This window comes from Taudactylus pleione, unplaced genomic scaffold, assembly GCF_031769625.1.
Source record: "Taudactylus pleione unplaced genomic scaffold, aTauple2 ptg000214l, whole genome shotgun sequence".
In the NCBI taxonomy this organism is placed as follows: domain Eukaryota; kingdom Metazoa; phylum Chordata; class Amphibia; order Anura; family Myobatrachidae; genus Taudactylus; species Taudactylus pleione.
In genome coordinates, this window is record NW_028284616.1 from 12,267,295 (window position 1) to 12,285,557 (window position 18,263).

The 18,263-nt window shown below is 47.2% G+C and overlaps 1 protein-coding gene across 2 annotated transcripts in view; it reads left to right on the plus strand.

The window, feature by feature from the left end:
* The window catches only part of FCHO1 (FCH and mu domain containing endocytic adaptor 1), a 195,809-nt gene extending 177,747 nt beyond the window's left edge, over nucleotides 1-18,062 (plus strand). For both annotated transcript variants that reach the window (XM_088478463.1, XM_088478464.1), the window contains exons 29-30: nucleotides 13,994-14,158; nucleotides 17,374-18,062. In XM_088478463.1, the coding sequence (XP_088334589.1) occupies nucleotides 13,994-14,158; nucleotides 17,374-17,393 (185 nt within the window). In that variant the 3' untranslated portion in view covers nucleotides 17,394-18,062. The remainder of the gene's footprint in view (nucleotides 1-13,993; nucleotides 14,159-17,373) is intronic.
* Nucleotides 18,063-18,263: the final 201 nt, after the last annotated feature.

Below are 18,263 nucleotides of genomic sequence, written 5' to 3' on the forward strand. Positions count from 1 at the left end.
GTGTACATACATGAAATTAATTTGTTTCATAAACACCTTATACACACAGCCTAATGGTAATTTTATACTTTATTTTTAATCATTTTATGCCTTAAACAAAGTTTGTGTACATTGAATCATCAAAAAGCAAATGTTTCACTATCAAAAGGTGCATATCCACTACGCGACTAATGAACGACTGAACGATAACGATATCATTATCGTCCATTATACTGTGCGGGGCAGTATGTTCAGTGTATGCATCGCTGGTCGTTGCCGGCATATTCACTGCACGATTAGTTAACGATTTAACAATGTTATCGTTCAATCGTCAATTTATAGCGTGTAGTGGATATGCACCATCAGTCATACTAAAAAAAAATCAGTATTTTGGAATATTTGGAAACCTGAAAGAAAAAAGAGAGCAAGGAAAGGAGCGTACACACTAGACGATATGCTCCCTGAGCAATATAGTCTAGTGCAGTGATTCCCAACCTCGGACCTCAAGGCACACTAACATTCCTGGTTTTGGTGATATCCAGGCTTGAGCACAGATGATTAAATCAAAATAACTGAGGTACTAATTAAGTCACCTGTGCTCCAGTATGGCTATCCACAAAACCAGGACTGTTAGTGTGCCTTGAGGACTGTGGTTGGGAAACCCTGGTCTAGTGTGTCCCCGGCATGGTGTGCTCAATGTCGTTCATGACATTGAGCAAACCCGCTGAACGATATCATTAACAATATCGTTCAGCGCCGGGCTTTCTCCCCCATTCCCAAACATGCAGCAACCTGACAACATTGTCAGGTTGGCCTGCATGTTTACTCGATGAACGATAATGACGAACGACCCGCGGGAATGCGCGTCGTCGTTATCGTTCATCATTTTGATGTTAAAAATGGACGATAAAGTGGACGACTGAACGATAACGATATCGTTATCATTAAGTCATCCACTTTAATCGCCCAGTGTGTACGGACCTTAACTGCCTTGGACAACCCATGTTGCAATGCAAGGGGTGGAAATACATTCCTGCCTATTCTGTCAGTCACGGGCCCCACAATTTCTGAGGCAACCCTGGGCACCCAGAGCTGTTGTAATCTGATTGGGAGGAGTGCCAGCCCTGTTCAGTTTATATGTGTGTGTGTGTGTGTGTATGTATGTATGTATGTATGTGTATATATAGATATAGATATTGTGATAGGATCACTGGTAAAGTGGTGGCAGGTACATTTGTCCCAGATTCCTGTCTTTTGTGTTTTAAACCCCCAGGAGAAAGTCTGCAGTGTAGCAGGCTTGAGTTTCGGCTTTTTGAAAAGCCGGTTTGGGACCTGGGGGTTGTGGGTGAGAGGAGAGGGAGGGCTCCACCCACGGCCACTCCAGGTTTTGGTTCTCGCAGCCTGGTATCAGGCTTGTTAGTTTTCCACCTGAGAGTGGCCAATATAAGCCTAGTGTGTTGAGGGCTGATTGTCTCACCTGGGAGAGCAGACAGGGAGTTTGCTCAGAGACACTTGGATACCTAACTGTGAGTGTTGTGCTGTGCTTTTGTTGCTGGCGAGGGCATTAGGCCCTGTCAGTTTCTGGTAGTGAGGGAACTACCTGTGAAGTTAGTGCCCCGACAGGGCTAGGATTTATATTTATGTTTTCTTTATGTTTCTGACATTGTACAATAAAGACTGGCGCCGACCAGCTTGTACTTGCATCCAGACTGGTGTGCTGCTTCCCTGCTGCTGTGTGTGTGTGTAAGGAAGGAGTCCTCTACCCAGGAGAGGGACCCCCTAACCTAACTGTGTCACAATATGGTGGAGAATGCGGGCACCCACACACACTGAAGTTGCAGCGAGAGGAAAACTTTTCGTTTAAAAATTAAAGGGACAGACACCCAATTTGTGAGTGTGGAAATAACCCTGTGTCCTTGGAGTCCCATAGAGGAGGCGTCAGCCAATGCTCAGAGAGGCAAGGTTCAGCTTCCAACCTACACCCCAGGACAAAATGGAGAACATTATTAAGGCCTTGCTTCAAGCTACAGCAGCTCAGCAGGAGACAAACAAACTTCAGCAGGAATCTACCAGAGCTCAGCAGGAGACTAACAGACTTCAACAGGTCGCCATTGAGGAAACCCACCAGGCCTTAGCGGAAAACAGCCAGGCCATAAGAGAGGTGGTACAGCACCTGGTCGCCCGGCCCAGAGATGTTAATACTGGTCCTCCCACCACCACTCACTCCGTACGAGCCATTCACTTCCTCCAAAAGATGACTTCGGGCGATGATGTGGAGGCCTATCTCGCCGCATTTGAAAGAACGGCCGAAAGGGAGAGTTGGCCCCAGGAGCAGTGGGCAAGTCTGGTGGCACCTTTTTTGTCTGGGGAGCCACAAAAAGCATATTTCGACTTATGCCTGGCTGATGCCAAGGACTATAAAAAACTAAAACAGGAGATCCTAACTCGCATGGGAGTCACCACCTTTGTTCGTGCCCAACGGGTCCACCGCTGGGAGTTTCATAAGGACAAGCCTCCACGTTCACAGATGCATGACCTCGTCCATCTGTCCTCAAAATGGCTACAGCCCGAGACGCTGACGGGACCACAGATCGTGGAAAGGGTCGTGATGGACCGGTACCTGCGATCATTACCTGTGACTCTGCGCAAGTGGGTGAGCCATGCAGACCCTAAGTCCGCGGACCAGTTGGTCGAGCTGGTGGAGAGGTACGTGGCGGCTGAGGAGCTGATGAGTATGCCCCACCGAGCCCCGATGGCGCACCGGCGAACTCCCAGAGACACTGGTAAGACTGTTCCAGGGGAGAAGGGTGCTGGCGGTGGAATGTACCTAAGACTGAGGGTGTAGAACCTGGAGACAAGCCTGCCAGGCCGGGAAGGTTCTTGCCCCGTAAACGACTAGACATTAATATGACTCAGTGTTTCCGATGTGGTGGCTTCGGCCATATTGCCGCTAATTGTGCACTTACAACTGAACCTATGCAATGTGATACTGCTCATGTCTACCGCAGGGGGTCTTTCTTTGCACAGATAGCCTGTACGGCTGACCGGCAGGCTGAGACTGATAAGCACATGTGTATACTCACTGTAGATGGCAACCGAGTAGAGGCACTGTTAGACTCTGGTAGCTTGGTGACACTTATAAAAGCTGAGCTGGTGAACCCCTTGAGGCATACAGGGAAAACTGTTGGTGTGACCTGCATACATGGGGATACTCGATATTATGTTACGGCCGAGGTGAACATCGAGACACCATGTGGCTCTGCTATAGTTTCTGTGGGTTTGGTGCATGGTCTGGTGTACGATGCAATATTGGGGAGAGACTTTGCTCACTTCTGGAAGTTGTGGGAAAGCCGTTTTGTTCCAGAGGTGAACGACCCCGATCCATTTGAGAAGGTTGTCGATGTAGTGGAGGAGGGAGTTTCTTCTGAGTCAGAGTTATTCCCTTTTTCTACTATGGTTGGCGAACTAGAGAATGCGGAACGTGACGGTGGCCCGCCAACTGATGTGCCTCCCATTGAGGTGGGAAGTGTTGTTGGGCCAGGTGATTATCTGCCTGATTTAGAGGTCAGAAGAGAGGTCTTTGCCGTCGAGCAGTTGAATGACCCTACTTTGGTAAAAGCCAGGGAGAATGTAAAAGTAGTTGATGGTAAACCCGTAGACCCTGATAGTCCTTTGTCCTATCCCCACATGGCAATGTGTCAGGATTTGTTATATCAGGTGACTAAGAAGGGGGAAGATGTTGTGGAACAACTAATAGTTCCCAAAGCCTACAGAAGAACAGTGTTGGATCTGGCCCATGGTCATATAACGGCAGGCCATCTAGGGGTAGAGAAAACCACTGAGCGAATAATGCAGAGGTTTTTCTGGCCCGGTCTTCATAAAGAGGTATCTGACTTTTGCGCATCCTGCCCTGAGTGTCAGTATCATGCTCCCAGGCCACATTTTAAGGGTCCACTAGTTCCATTGCCTATCATAGAGGTGCCGTTTGAAAGAATAGCGATGGATTTGGTTGGACCCTTAATGAAGTCTGCCAGGGGACACCAGTATATTCTGGTCATAATGGATTATGCTACCAGGTACCCGGAAGCGATCCCGTTGCATAATACGTCAACCAAGACCATTGCCAGAGATCTAGTTCATGTCTTTAGCAGGCTGGGTATACCTAAGGAGATACTAACTGACCAGGGTACACCGTTTATGTCCAAAGTCATGAAAGAGTTATGCCGCCTGTTCAAAATCGAACAGTTAAGAACTTCGGTTTATCACCCCCAAACCGATGGGCTGGTCGAGAGGTTTAACAAGACGTTAAAACACATGCTTAGGAAAGTGGTCGACAAGGATGGTAGGGATTGGGACTACTTATTGCCGTATTTATTGTTGGCCATAAGAGAAGTTCCCCAGTCCTCCACCGGGTTTTCACCCTTCGACTTGTTGTATGGGAGACACCCAAGGGGGTTACTAGACATTGCCAAAAAGACATGGGAGGGGCAGTCTAGTCCTTACAAAACGGTGATTGAGTATGTTTCTCAAATGCAGGAGAGAATTTCTGCGGTAGTGCCGATAGTGAGAGAGCACCTGGAACAGGCTCAACAGGCACAGCAGAGGGTATACAACCGCAATGCTCAGTTACTAACACTCTGGGGACAGAGTGTTAGTATTGGTTCCCACTGTGGAAAATAAACTTTTGGCTAAATGGCAAGGGCCCTTTGAAATCTTAGAAAGAGTGGGGCAGGTCAATTACAAAGTTTACCAGCCGGGGAAAAGAAAGCCGGAACAGATATACCATATAAATCTGTTAAAGCCCTGGAAAGATAGAACGGTACTGTCGGCCGTCCGAGACCCTCCAGTAAGTCCAGGGCCCTTAGTTCCCGAAGTGACAGTGGCAAAAACCCTGTCGGCAATTCAACAACAAGAGATCAAGGAGTTTCTGATTAGAAATAGGGTGCTGTTCTCTGACGTACCTGGGAAAACCTTGGTCATTAAACATGACATCATCACTGACCCAGGGGTTAAAGTTAATCTAAAGCCCTATAGGTTACCAGAAGCACAAAGAGAATCGGTGTCGAAAGAAATTAAAAATATGCTAGAGTTAGGGGTTATTGAAGAATCACATAGTGAATGGTCAAGTCCCATTGTGTTGATTCCAAAGCCCGACGGGAGTGTGCGTTTCTGCAATGACTTCCGAAAGTTGAACAGTGTTTCAAAATTCGATGCCTACCCGATGCCAAGAGTGGATGAACTGATTGAGAGACTAGGTACGGCAAGGTATTTAACCACTCTTGACCTAACCAAAGGGTATTGGCAAGTACCGTTAACCGAGAGTGCCAAACAAAAGACAGCTTTTTCAGCGCCAGAGGGCTTGTTTCAGTACAAGATGTTGCCCTTCGGGCTACATTGGGCACCTGCTACCTTCCAAAGAATGATGGACAGGATTCTAAGGCCCCATAGACGGTATGCGGCTGCTTATCTGGATGACGTGGTCGTTCATAGTCCTGGTTGGCAGTCTCACTTACCCAGGGTGCAAGCGGTGTTGGACTCCATCTATAAGGCAGGTTTGACAGCCAACCCAAAAAAGTGTTGTCTAGGCATGGAGGAAGAAAAATATCTGGGATACACCATTGGCAGAGGCCTGATAAATCCTCAGCTCAATAAAGTTGATGCCATACAAAACTGGCCACTGCCTCTGAATAAGAAGCAGGTGAGAGCCTTCTTGGGAATTACGGGGTACTACAGGAGGTTTATACCCAACTTTGCCACCATGGCAGTCCCACTGACTGACCTGACCAAAGGCAAACAAAAAGTCATGGTAGAATGGAGTCCTGAGGCAGAGAAAGCTTTTCAGGAGTTGAAAGTAGCGTTGTGTTCCCAACCAGTCCTGATGACTCCTAATTTTGAAAGGGAATTCATAGTACAAACCGATGCATCAGAAGTAGGTATAGGAGTGGTCCTGTCCCAGAACAAGGAGGGTGAGGAACACCCTATTTTCTATCTTAGCAGAAAGTTGAATGTACATGAGAGAAACTATGCCACAGTGGAGAAGGAGGCGTTGGCCATAAAGTGGGCGTTAGAGGCTCTCAGGTACTACTTGGTCGGAAGAAAGTTCAAATTGATCACTGACCATGCCCCTCTGAAGTGGATGTCTGAAAATAAGGACAGTAATGCGAGAATTACAAGATGGGTCTTGGCGTTACAAACTTTTAAATTTTCAGTGGAACACAGGCCAGGAAGCCAGCTAGCCAATGCTGACGCGTTGTCACGCATTCATTGTTTGGGGGCTTCAGTTATTCCGCCCCACAGGTCGAAACAAAGGGGGGGGGATATGTGATAGGATCACTGGTACAGTGGTCTGTGGCAGGTACATTTGTCCCAGATTCCTGTCTTTTGTGTTTTAAACCCCCAGGAGAAAGTCTGCAGTGTAGCAGGCTTGAGTTTCGGCTTTTTGAAAAGCCGGTTTGGGACCTGGGGGTTGTGGGTGAGAGGAGTGGGAGGGCTCCACCCACGGCCACTCCAGGTTTTGGTTCTCGCAGCCTGGTATCAGGCTTGTTAGTTTTCCACCTGAGAGTGGCCAATATAAGCCTAGTGTGTTGAGGGCTGATTGTCTCACCTGGGAGAGCAGACAGGGAGTTTGCTCAGAGACACTTGGATACCTAACTGTGAGTGTTGTGCTGTGCTTTTGTTGCTGGCGAGGGCATTAGGCCCTGCCAGGTTCTGGTAGTGAGGGAACTACCTGTGAAGTTAGTGCCCCGACAGGGCTAGGATTTATATTTGTTTTCTTTATGTTTCTGACATTGTACAATAAAGACTGGCGCCGACCAGCTTGTACTTGCATCCAGACTGGTGTGCTGCTTCCCTGCTGCTGTGTGTGTGTGTGTAAGGAAGGAGTCCTCTACCCAGGAGAGGGACCCCCTAACCTAACTGTCACAATATATAGGGGCTGATTCTGAGTTGGGAGTTAAGTAAAGAAATAAGCAAGTAACTGCACCTTGGTAAGACCATGCTGCACTGCAGGTGGTGCATACTTAAAATGTGCAGAGATTCAGATGTGAAAGGCACGTGTTCTTCTCAGAACCAACAATGTCAGAAGTAGAGTGTAATCAGAGAAAAATATTTTGCTATACACTTTGTCACTAATCCTTTGAAGAATTAGCCACTATTTTGCAGACAATTATTGGTAAAACTCATCGGCAACCTGCAATCAGTCGCACAGCCAATGCAAATATAATTTTAACCATTTCAAATATGGATGCTTGTAATATTGCTACTTGTGGTTTAAGCTTTCTGGGTCAGTAATATGCAGTATTTCTACTTCAGGGTCCATAGGGGGTCCACAGGGTTGATCTTGGGGTATAGCTGGATCTGGATCCTCCTCTATACCTGCACCTCAGTTTTAGTTGGTGCCCAGCCGGAGTCTGGTCACCCTGACGCGTTGGGGCTGCATAAGCATCCCCTAAGCTTATTATTAATTTTTAAGAAGAGGATTTTATTTCTTTAATTTTTTCTTCAGAGCGGCAGCATCACACTGTCCATCTGGACGTCCACGCTGCCACTCCAAGAACCCGGCTGGCGCTGCGACGCCAGTTCTGATCTGGGGATCGCAGCGGGACCCCGGAGTCAGTACTAGCGTGTCTCTGGGACCTCCCACAGACTGCTGCCGGAGTCACGGGGACAGGTAAGCCGTGGGCAGCACATCGCATTGCCCGCATGGTAAAATGCAGTCTTTAGCCGCCTGTCTCTGGGAACAGACCGGCGGCGCTAGTAGCGGTGGCGGGCTCCCCCTTCATAAGGAATACCCCGTGTGACCACTGGACCACCAGAGTATAATTGCTGGAAGGGAACCAGCTTCCCTGGAGTTAATTACTAGCCAGGGGAGGCAGCCTTCCCTGGCTTAGCGGCTCCTCCCCTCAGCCCAGTGCGCCTTCTCTCATGCATGCTGGCGTCGCTGGGCTGTTCCTGCTTCAGCCACTCCTCCTCAGAGCTCTCCGGCGGCCATTTTCTTGTGGCAAACGCAGATCTCCCAGGCGGTGCATGGACCAGTCCCCCTGCGTACCTCTCCCCTGCAAAAGGACTGTGTTCGCAGCGCTATAGCCCTCCCAGACACTGAATCTGGGAGGTTGATTGTAGCGAAAGGTGCAGTGAGTATAACTTCCTGCATGGTATGTGACTTTTGTTAGTGCTGCTGTCTGTGCTAATTTCTACTGACTGTCTTCTTATAACTATCCCTTTCCTTCTCCTACGGCCCGCAGGTGTGTGGGGGAGGTCAGTCACATACAGTGGTGTGCTCCTGAGTACCATTTTGTGGGCTGTTTGTGTTGCATACTTGGGAGTGCGCAGGTGTTATACGCCTCACCTCTTCTCGGTGATACATATTTATTGGAAATTTACTGTGTCATGTCTGATGAGGAGATTGAGCTCTCCGTGGCTTCTGTGTTGTTTTCCTGCAGACGCTGTTCTGCAGGGGTTGATAAAGAGGATTTATCACAGGATGGTCTGTGCGTGCGGTGCCAGCTGGCACCTGGCGAGTCTAGACCCTCTACTGCGCAGGATCCTCCTTGGGCGATGTTTTCACAAGTGCTGGCGTCAATCGCGGACCGTTTAGCAGTCCCGACTGCTGCCCCCTACTAGGGTGTTGCCCCAGCCTACCATCCCCCATTCCCCGGGTATTCCGCATTTATTGCAGTCTCCTCCCGGGTCTCAGACTGTGGGTCCTTATTCGGGGTTGCCTGTGTACGTACTCTCCAGCTCTGTTCAGAGTCTGGTGGCTTCGTCTTCGACTTTTCAGTCTAAGTTACATAGTGACATGCCCCCAAAGGCGTCCAAGCGCCCCGTTACAGCTTCACTGGCTGCGCAGTTAAGGGACACGGACGTGTCTTCAGATGACGGAGAAGTACATGAGGACTCAGTCTCCACCTCCTGGGCCATGGCATCAGAGTCAAAGTCCTCCATTAATGTTCCGGCATTGGTTAGGGCAGTGCAGGCCATCCTTCACATAGAAGAGGATGCGCTGGCTCCTCGGTCGAAGTATCCTAATTTTAAAAAGGCAAAGGTAACTTCAAATGTTTTTCCCCTGTCTGACCAATTGACTGATCATATGGCGGGGGCCTGGCAGTCGCCTAGTAAGAGATTCCAAACACAGAAGCGGTTGGCATCCAACTATCCTTTTCATTGCAGGAAATGGGAAACTGCAGCGGCGGTGGATTCCCATGTCACCCGCTTAATTAAAAGTGCTACGTTGCCATTGCCGTCTATCTCTTCTCTGAAGGATCCCATGGACAGGAAAGTGGAGACTTGCTTAAAGTCTATCTATTCTCTCTTAAGGGCAGTGGCCCGTCCGTCCATGGCCATCTCTTGGGTGGCTAAAGCCGTTGAGAGCTGGGCTAACGCTTTAGAGGATACCTTTCCTGATGATGCTCCAGATATCCAGAGAGCGTTGATAGGACAGATGAGAGATGCGGCTTCCTATATTGGGGAAGCATCGTTAGATGCCAGCCTGCTGACATCTAGGGTTTTGGCTGCAGCTGTGTCTGCACGTCCGTCCTTGTGGCTGCAGTCCTGGAGAGATGACGCAGACTCTAAAAAGGGCCTGGAGGCCTTACCTTTTAATGGGGAGTTGCTATTTGGTCCAGACTTGGACAAAATAGTGGATACTCTGGCTAAATCTAAATCAGCCTTCATCCCTTCGGCCTCAGCACCTGCTAAGGTGCGGAGCTCCGCTTTTCGGTCCTTTTGGGTTCAGGGCAAGGCCAAAGGTCAGTCCTTCCTGAGGCAGTCGGCGTCCAAGACCGCCTCTAAGCCCAAGAAGCAGGCCTGGAGTGCCAGGCGCCCTTCTTCCAAGCAGGAAGATAAACCTTCAGCCTGATGGGACGGGCCTCCCTCTGGGGGACCCCAGAGTGGGAGGCCGACTTCTTCAATTTGCCCAGTGCTGGCACAATACCACCACGGATGCCTGGGTTCGAGAAGTGGTCTCCCAGGGGCACGCCCTGTCTTTTCGGCACAGACCGCCCCACCAGTTTTTCTGCACGAGTCCTTCTCAGGACAAAACCAAAGCTTTGCAGATTCAGGAAGCTATAGAGTCCTTGCTGAAAGCAGGGGTCATTGTTCCCGTTCCTCAATCATAACGAGGGACAGGGTACTACTCTACTCTGTTTCTGGTGCAGAAACCCAATGGTTCTCATCACCCTATCCTCAATTTGAAGTCTCGAAACAAATTCCTCAGAGTTCCCAAATTCAGGATGGAAACGCTACGTTTCATCATTCTGGCGATGGAACCTGGGGATTACATGGTCTCGCTAGATATGCAGGACGCCTACCTCCATGTTCCGATAGCACCCTCGCACCAGCGGTATCTGAGTTTCGCTATCCTGCAGCATCACTGTCATTTTCGGGCGCTACCCTTTGGTTGAATACCCTTGGTGCCGTGGAGAGGTCAAAGTGATGGCGATCATGGCCGCACATCTTCCTAGCCAGAATGTACGGCTGCTGCCGTATCTAGATGACCTCCTTTTGCTGGCGAGCTCTCCGGAGGTACTGCTTTAAAGGATCTTCCTGACTCCAGAAAAGGTCTCCTCCCTACAGCTGCGGATACACAGTTGCCGCCTGTCTGTTCATTCGGCAATGAGAGTTCTGGGGTCCATGGTGTCGGCATTCGACATGGTGCAATTTGCCCAGTTCCATTCACTGCCCCTGCAGGGGCTGATTCTATCAGAATGGAATGGGTTACCTCACCGGATCCGCTCTCAGATGCTGGTGTTGTCCCCGGAGGTTCGGCAGTCTTTGGATTGGTGGCTTCAGACAGCCCATCTGGTCGAGGGGCGCCCCTTTTGGATCCCGGACTGGGTTCTGCTCATAACAGATGCCAGTCTCCGGGGTTGGGGGGCAGTGACGTTGGACTGCGGAAGAAGCATTTCTCCCCATCAACATCCTGGAACTGCGGGCGGTGTACAGGGCCCTGCAGTCGTCCGGCACCGCTCTTCAAGGAAGGGCGGTTCTAGTTCAGTCCGCCACCACGGTGGCGTACATCAACCACCAGGGAGGAAGTCGCAGTCGGGCTGCGATGTCGGAGGTGTCTCGCATCCTTGCTTGGGCGGATTGCCACATTCCAGCAATCTCGGCGGTTTTCAACCCCGGAGTCCTCAATTGGGAGGCGGACTTCCTCAGCCGTCACGTCGTGCATCCCGGGGAATGGTCGCTTCACCCGGAGGTGTTTCAGCTACTCGTAGACAGATGAGGGCTGCCGGAGCTGGACTTGATGACCTCCCATCACAATCACAAGTTGCCCGTTTACGGGTCAAGGACAAGAGATGCAGGCGCATGTCTGGTAGACGTGCCGTCAGTGAAATGGACGTTTCACCTGGCGTATCTGTTTCATCCGATATCCCTACAACCTCGGGTCCTGTGGAAATTCAAGCAGGACGGCAGCACGCTCATGCTGGTGGCTCCAGCGTGGCCCAGACGTCCTTGGTACTCCGATCTGAGGAGCCTCTCCATCGACGCTCCGTACCTACTTCTCGGGTTCGGTTATTAGTACCATGCTCAGGGCATGCAAGCCTGCTTCCGCACGGATTTACTACAGAGTGTGGCGCACTTTCTTTCAGTGGTGTGAGTCCAGAAACTATGATCCTCAGGTGTTCCGAGTTTCTAGGATCTTGGAATTTCTTCAATCAGGTTTGAACCTAGGCTTAAACTTTGCCTCCCCGAAGGTGCATGTGTCTGCACTGTCCGTATGGTTCCAGCGAAGGATCGCTACACTGCCAGATGTTCACACTTTTTTCCAAGGTGTTCTCCGAATCCAGCCTCCCTTCGTGCCTCCTGTGGCTCCTTGGGACTTGGCGGTGGTCCTGCAGGGTACTCCTTTTGAGCCTCTTGAGTCGGCGGAACTCAAGTGGTTAACGTTTAAGACTGTTTTTCTCCTGGCAATTGCTTCTGCCATGAAGGTGTCAGAGTTGGGGGCGCTTTCCTGTCGTCCCCCTTTTCTGATTTTTCACTAGGACAGAGCAGTGCTTCGCACTAGTCCTGAGTTTTTACCTATAGTAGTCTCGAAGTTCCACATCAATCAGGAACTTGTTGTGCCAGCTTTTCAGTCACCTGATCTCTCAGCTGGTGAGGCTTCCTTGGATGTAGTCCGTGCGCTTAGAATCTATGTGGACCGGACTGCTTCTGTTAGGAAGTCTGATTCATTGTTTGTCCTCTTTGGTTTTCACAGTAGGGGGTTGGCCTGCCAATAAACAAGGAGGGTTTACCTGTGCCAGCTACTGTTAAGGCTCATTCCACTCGTTCTGTGGGTCCCTCTTGGGCTGCTAGACGTGGCGCCTCTGCTGTTCAGCTATGTAAGGCGTCCACCTGGTCTTCCATTCAGACGTTTTTGAGGTTCTATGCGTTTGACACCTTTGCCTCTCAGGATGCATCGTCCGGGCGCCGGGTTCTCCTTTCTGCACAGGAGCGTCCCCGCCCTTAGTTGAACTAATTTGGGACATCCCCAAGGTCATCCCTGTGGACCCCCTATGGACCCTGAAGTAGAAAACAAGAGATATGGTAAGAACTTACCTTTATCTCTGTTTCTACGAAGTCCATAGGGTCCACAGGGTGCCTGCTCCGACTCACCTGGCTTCATATGGGCTGTGTGGCTGGTCACCGGTTTTCCGTCTCCCATTTCTGTGAGTATGGTTTCTTGTGTGTTCCAGTCTTCCTTCTCTCTGTTTAGTCTCCTCCTCCGGCCTTGGCTGCTTACCACCTGAGGTGCCTGTGGCTCGGGGGCGGGGTATAGAGGAGGATGGACCTAAGTGCATCCTGGGAGCAGCAAAAGCTTTAACTGCGTGGTGCCCATGGATCCAGATCCAGCTATACCCCAAGGTCAACCATGTGGACCCTATGGACTTTGTAGAAACAGAGATAACAAAGGTAAGTTCTTACCATATCTCTTGTTTTTGCCATCAGAAAAAATATGATCTGTCAATGTAAATGAAAATCATCAATAGAGTTATAATGTATTAAGCAAAACCACAGGAAATAGTGCAGTGTTGCTTCTGCAGAGTTAAACATTTTGGTGGATGTAGTTCTTTTCTGGGCATTGAACTACATACCTGATCACATGGCAGCGGCTGTATTAATCGGACTGTTGGTGAATGAACTTGCACTTGCTTATCTATGCATCAATCATTTAAAAGTTAGCTCTTAAAGATCATTATTATTATTTTTAATCTGGACAATTTTGGATTGTATTATAATAAACTTTCCATTCAGCAGGAAGTGTCTGACAATAAGTAATTGATCATGTTTCATCTTTGCTGAAGGTTCAATGATTTACAAAAATTCATCAAATAAAAACTATTCTAGCCCTGTAGTTTAGTGCCCAATGAAGAAGTGCCACAATATTTCTACCTCCCAGCAGGATTCAGAATGCACTGCTGCCTGTGATTCTGATGATCCTCAAGACTGCATCGGTCTCATTCCTGTACATTGTGGTGTTCTCCGACAAATAGACCAGCGTTCTGATGTGGTGGGAATGGTTTCTCCAGTGCTGAGGCAGGCACATGCTAACTTATGAGTTGTAGGGCACAACTCATCAATAAACTGGAACCCTGGGGTCAATTGATAGAAAAGGTTGCTTGCTTATACTGAATGAAGTGTTCACATTGTCCAATTACTGTAATAGAAGTTTGTTATAACTGTAGAATCTTGGTTATATTTGAACATTTACCCATGTTACCTTACATCAGACAATTCAATTGTTTAAAAAAAAAAATGGATTTATTTGATTTAAATCAGATTTTTTTGGATTTAAATAGGATTTTTTATTAAAAAAATTTTAAGTAAACGTTTTCAATTTTTAAACATTTATTTAAAAAAAAAAATCCTATTTAAATCAAATCAGTTTTTGATTTTTTGATTTTTTTTTTTCAAATTTGATTTCATGCAACCAATTGTATGATGTGCTTTTTTGTTTCCTTTAATAACCTTTTGGTGTACTGAAAAGTATGCAAAACAGTTCATAAAGTCTAATCTTTATCTCATGTTGCAGTTTGCGGCAGGCTTTATGCTCGTTGGCAGCCACTTGGTACTTGCAGCACTTCCTCTACAGCTGCAGCACAGTTTACATGTGAAGGTCGTACTTTGTCAGGGGTGGACATAGAGTTGGTGGGCTCTGGATATAGGATGTCACTGGTCAAGAAAAGGTTTGCAGCAGGTAATTATACTGCATGTGTGTAAAAGTATGTGTTTATATATGTATACACAGTGCTAAATTAAACCCTGTGCTTGCCCACCCACTTAGTGCCTGACATCAAGACGTTGGGCACATGACGTCATTACGTTGCACAGAGGAGGTGGGGCCGGCAGCACCAGTATGTGCAGCGCTGATTGGAGTGTCCTCAGGACACTCCAATCAGCAGCACAGACTGCAGGGTGTCTGCCAGGAGTGGCTAAAGGACGCTCGGTTGATGCCGAAGCAGTGATCCTGGCTGCAGGGTGCTGTTCCAGGCACCCTGCTAGCCAGAAGCAAGGGCTGTGGGGTGGCGATGGTGCCATCCACAGAGCTCTGTGAGGCGTCACTGGTCGCACACCCCTAGTTATGACCCAGTGTATACATACAGTATGCACATGTGTGTATTTTTGAATATACATATATTTGTGTGTCTGTGTAGTATTCTGCAGCATATTATGTTGCACCTTGCGATTGTGCAACATATCGTAAGCAGTCGGAGTAGTCTCCTATGCCTATGGGCGGAGCGATCACGCTGATCGCGCCCCCCATTTATTGGGTCTGTAATAAAACAATACAAGGCATTAACAAAGCAACACAAAAGTTAGAGCTTTGCTCGCAAGCTTACAATCTATAGTGAAATAGGAATTTGTTACATTAAGTTGAGTGGTACATACCGAAACTGTTTAGTGGGCTGGATGACTCAGTCATGCAGCAATGATAGCCTGGGGTTAGTGGGTTTTTTGAGTATGGAAACAACTCTGTAGAGAGGAGGTAATTAGGTAGAATATTTTATAAGGTTAACTGGGTGGTTCTGGAATTTGATGAGCTTGCCTGAAGAAGTGAATTTTCATGGAATGCTTGAAGATTTAACGACTAGAGGAATGTCTTGTGTGAGGAAGAGTATTCCACAGAGTGTGTGCAGCTTGGTAAAAGTCCTATAATCTAGAAAGGGACCAGGTAATCGTGTGGATAGGAGACACAGGTCTTTTGCAGAGTGGAGGTGTCGAGTTGGCAGCAATTTTGAGAGAAGAGATGCATGTTGTAGTCTTGTTTAAATCCTTGTATGTTAGTAGAAGTATTTTAGAGTGGAGTTGGAAAAAGACAAGCAGCCAATTTAAGGACTGAGAGAGCGGAGCAACTGAATGTTTTGCAAGGAAAATCAATCTAGCAACTGCATTCAAAATAGATTGTAAGGGTGAAAGTCTGTTTAGTGGAAGAACAGTATTGCAATAGTCCATACAGGAGGTGAGTGCATTAATTAGACGTTCATTTCTATAGTGCCTTGTGTGCTGTATGTGTGCATTCTGGAATTTTTTCTTAGATGTATATAGCAGATTTTGCAAACAGATTGTGGGAAACAAATGACTGTTCTGAGCCAAGAATGACACATTTAGGGATAGGGTTGATTTGTTGGGTTGTCAATAGACGTAGAAATGTCCAGTAGGTAACCTCTGTAGACTGGTGGGGAAATTATTAGCTATGTTTTAGAAAGATTGAGTGAGAGATGGCAAGAATACAACCAAGAGAAAATGGCAGAAAGACAGGAGAGCAGAGTACCTGGGATTGAAACTTGTTCTTCTCTAGCTACTGATATAAGGGCAGAGGAGGTGGACCCAGTGGAACAAATACTGAATGTGTGATTTGATGAGTAGAATGAGTACCAGGATATGACGGTGTCCTGAAAACGTAGGGATTGTAGCGTTTGTATGACAACAGAGTGGTCTACAGTGTCAAATGCAGCAGTGAGATCCAGGAGAATTCAAAGTGAGTAATGACCTTTTGATTCAGCAGTGATCAAATCATTGAAAACCTCAGTTGATGCAATCTCAGTGAAGTGTTGGAAATTAAAGCCTAACGAAGAGGACCAGGTAGATTGTGTGAGGATCCAAGAGTAGAGCCAGTTGCAGTAGGGAGATCAGACAGAGGATACTTTTGCCCTTATGTAATAACCTACAAGTTGCAGGGGCTGGTGCATTTCCTGCCATTTAGCCTGTAAATTTTAAAACGACAATAATTTAAAAGGCAAAATCAACCTGGTTATGCCTTTTTAAATCATTTCCAATTTAAACCTACAGTCTTAAACTGGGTACAGACCTGACAGATATATCTGCAGATGATGGTCGTTCATACACACTGAACGGCCATCATTTGCCTGTGCCTTTGGGTCCTGGAGGCCGGGGAGTGTTTCGAGGGCGTGTCCCGCCCCCCTCCCCGCGGCTGCCACTGTGTGTGTACGGGAGGTCTGTAGACCACCTGTACACACCTGCAGATGGACAGATATGTCTGCAGACATATCTGTCCATCGGCTGTGCAGCACAGATATGTCGGTGAACGCCAACGTTCACCGACATATCGCGGGTCACACTGTCCGATGGCCAGCAGATACATTGGCCGATGTATCTGCTCAGTGTGTCAGTGTGTACCCAGCTTACATTGCCAGAATCGTGCCAGTTTCTGCAACTTCCAGGCTTTTACATAAGGACCTTCATCTTCATTTTTGGTATCAAATGAAGAGCAGGTTCCAGAGGGTTAGAGAAGAAATTGACAGGCTTCTAGCTGAGCAAGAAGTTACCAGTTCAAGTCTAAAGGTGCCCACACACATACCGATCTGCCCACAATCAGCCGATGTGTACGATTTCCCTTGAAACTCTCCCCGGCAGCTCAGCACACGATCTCCACACAATTTGCACACAATTTGGTGTCCAATCTTCAAACGATCTCTCTTGCAGTCAGACTTTTTACAGTGCATCGGGTCCTAGATTGTCAGATCTGCCCTACTGTACGGCAGATCTGAAGATGTGATGTGCGACCAGCGGGGATGCGCATCGCATCGTGATCGTGAGTGGGGACTCACGATTTCGCCATATTTTACACGATCTGTCGTTCCAAAGCGTCAGAAAGGCCAGATCGTGTAAAATATCGCTGTGTGTGTGGGCACCTTAATTGTTACCAATTTCAAGATCTTGGGCATTGATGCTTTAGTGAAGGAGGGGAGGTGATTGAGCTGAGAAGAGATTTAAATGTATTAAAAAAGACATTTGGGGTTGATTATGACTAAAAAGTACATCTCAATTATATACCTCAACAATGCCAGTAATAAAATCCTCTAATCATAAATCATGCCTCTCTACTCCTCTGCATTTAACTAAGATAAAATGTAACTTTTTTTTTTTTTTAATCCTATTTTCTTATCCTAGGTAAATACCTTGTATGCTGAGAGAGGATGACCTTACCTTGCGTCACACCTTTTTTTTGTCCCATGGTCTCAAACCTGAACTTTCAACTTTAAAGGCAGGAGACCCGCCTTGGATTAGGCTTATTTGTCTACCACAATCAGTGACATTGTATGTAAAGATACTCAGAACATTTACGTCTGTGAAAACGTCAAGCACTTTTAGCATTTCTAAGAAGATTGTTGAATATTTTCTGCCTACTTCAGACAAATGACCATTCCTAAACTCAGACAGAATTCACAGTGATTTATGTGGGACATCAGTGCACTTCTGCTTTTTACAATGTAAAGTTTATCTTGTACTGGAGTTAATCAGCATTTTGCAGCTGAAGAAACGCATAGTTTAAACGTTCAGGAGTTCTTTATATCTGTCAGTGAATTGTTACTGATGGGGAAATTTTCTAGAGCACTTCTGTTCAATAGCACTCATGGTGTCTGTGTGACTGGTGAAGCTTATACATAGAAAGTGTGTGTATATAACCAATACACCATACATACACATTGTATGTACATATTTGCACTGTTTCTTCTGTTCACTTCTTTATTTCCTATCTGTCTGAAAGACTTGGTATTGGTTGCAGAATGATAATATATATTATAAATATATATATATATATTGTGTGTACATAAAATAAAGTTTGTTTGTGTCACAAAGTTCTAAGCATGAGTGCAAGCTGCGTTTTGTAACCTGAGTTACTTACATACATTCCCCATTGATAGACTGCATTTCTTTGTCTTTTTATTACCCTGTACATTGATCTCCTATTCCTCCCTCATCCTGCTTATTCTCTCCTCTTTTATATGCTTTCACTATGTGTTCTCATTTTCCTGCTCCGATTATCTTTTTTACTGCCC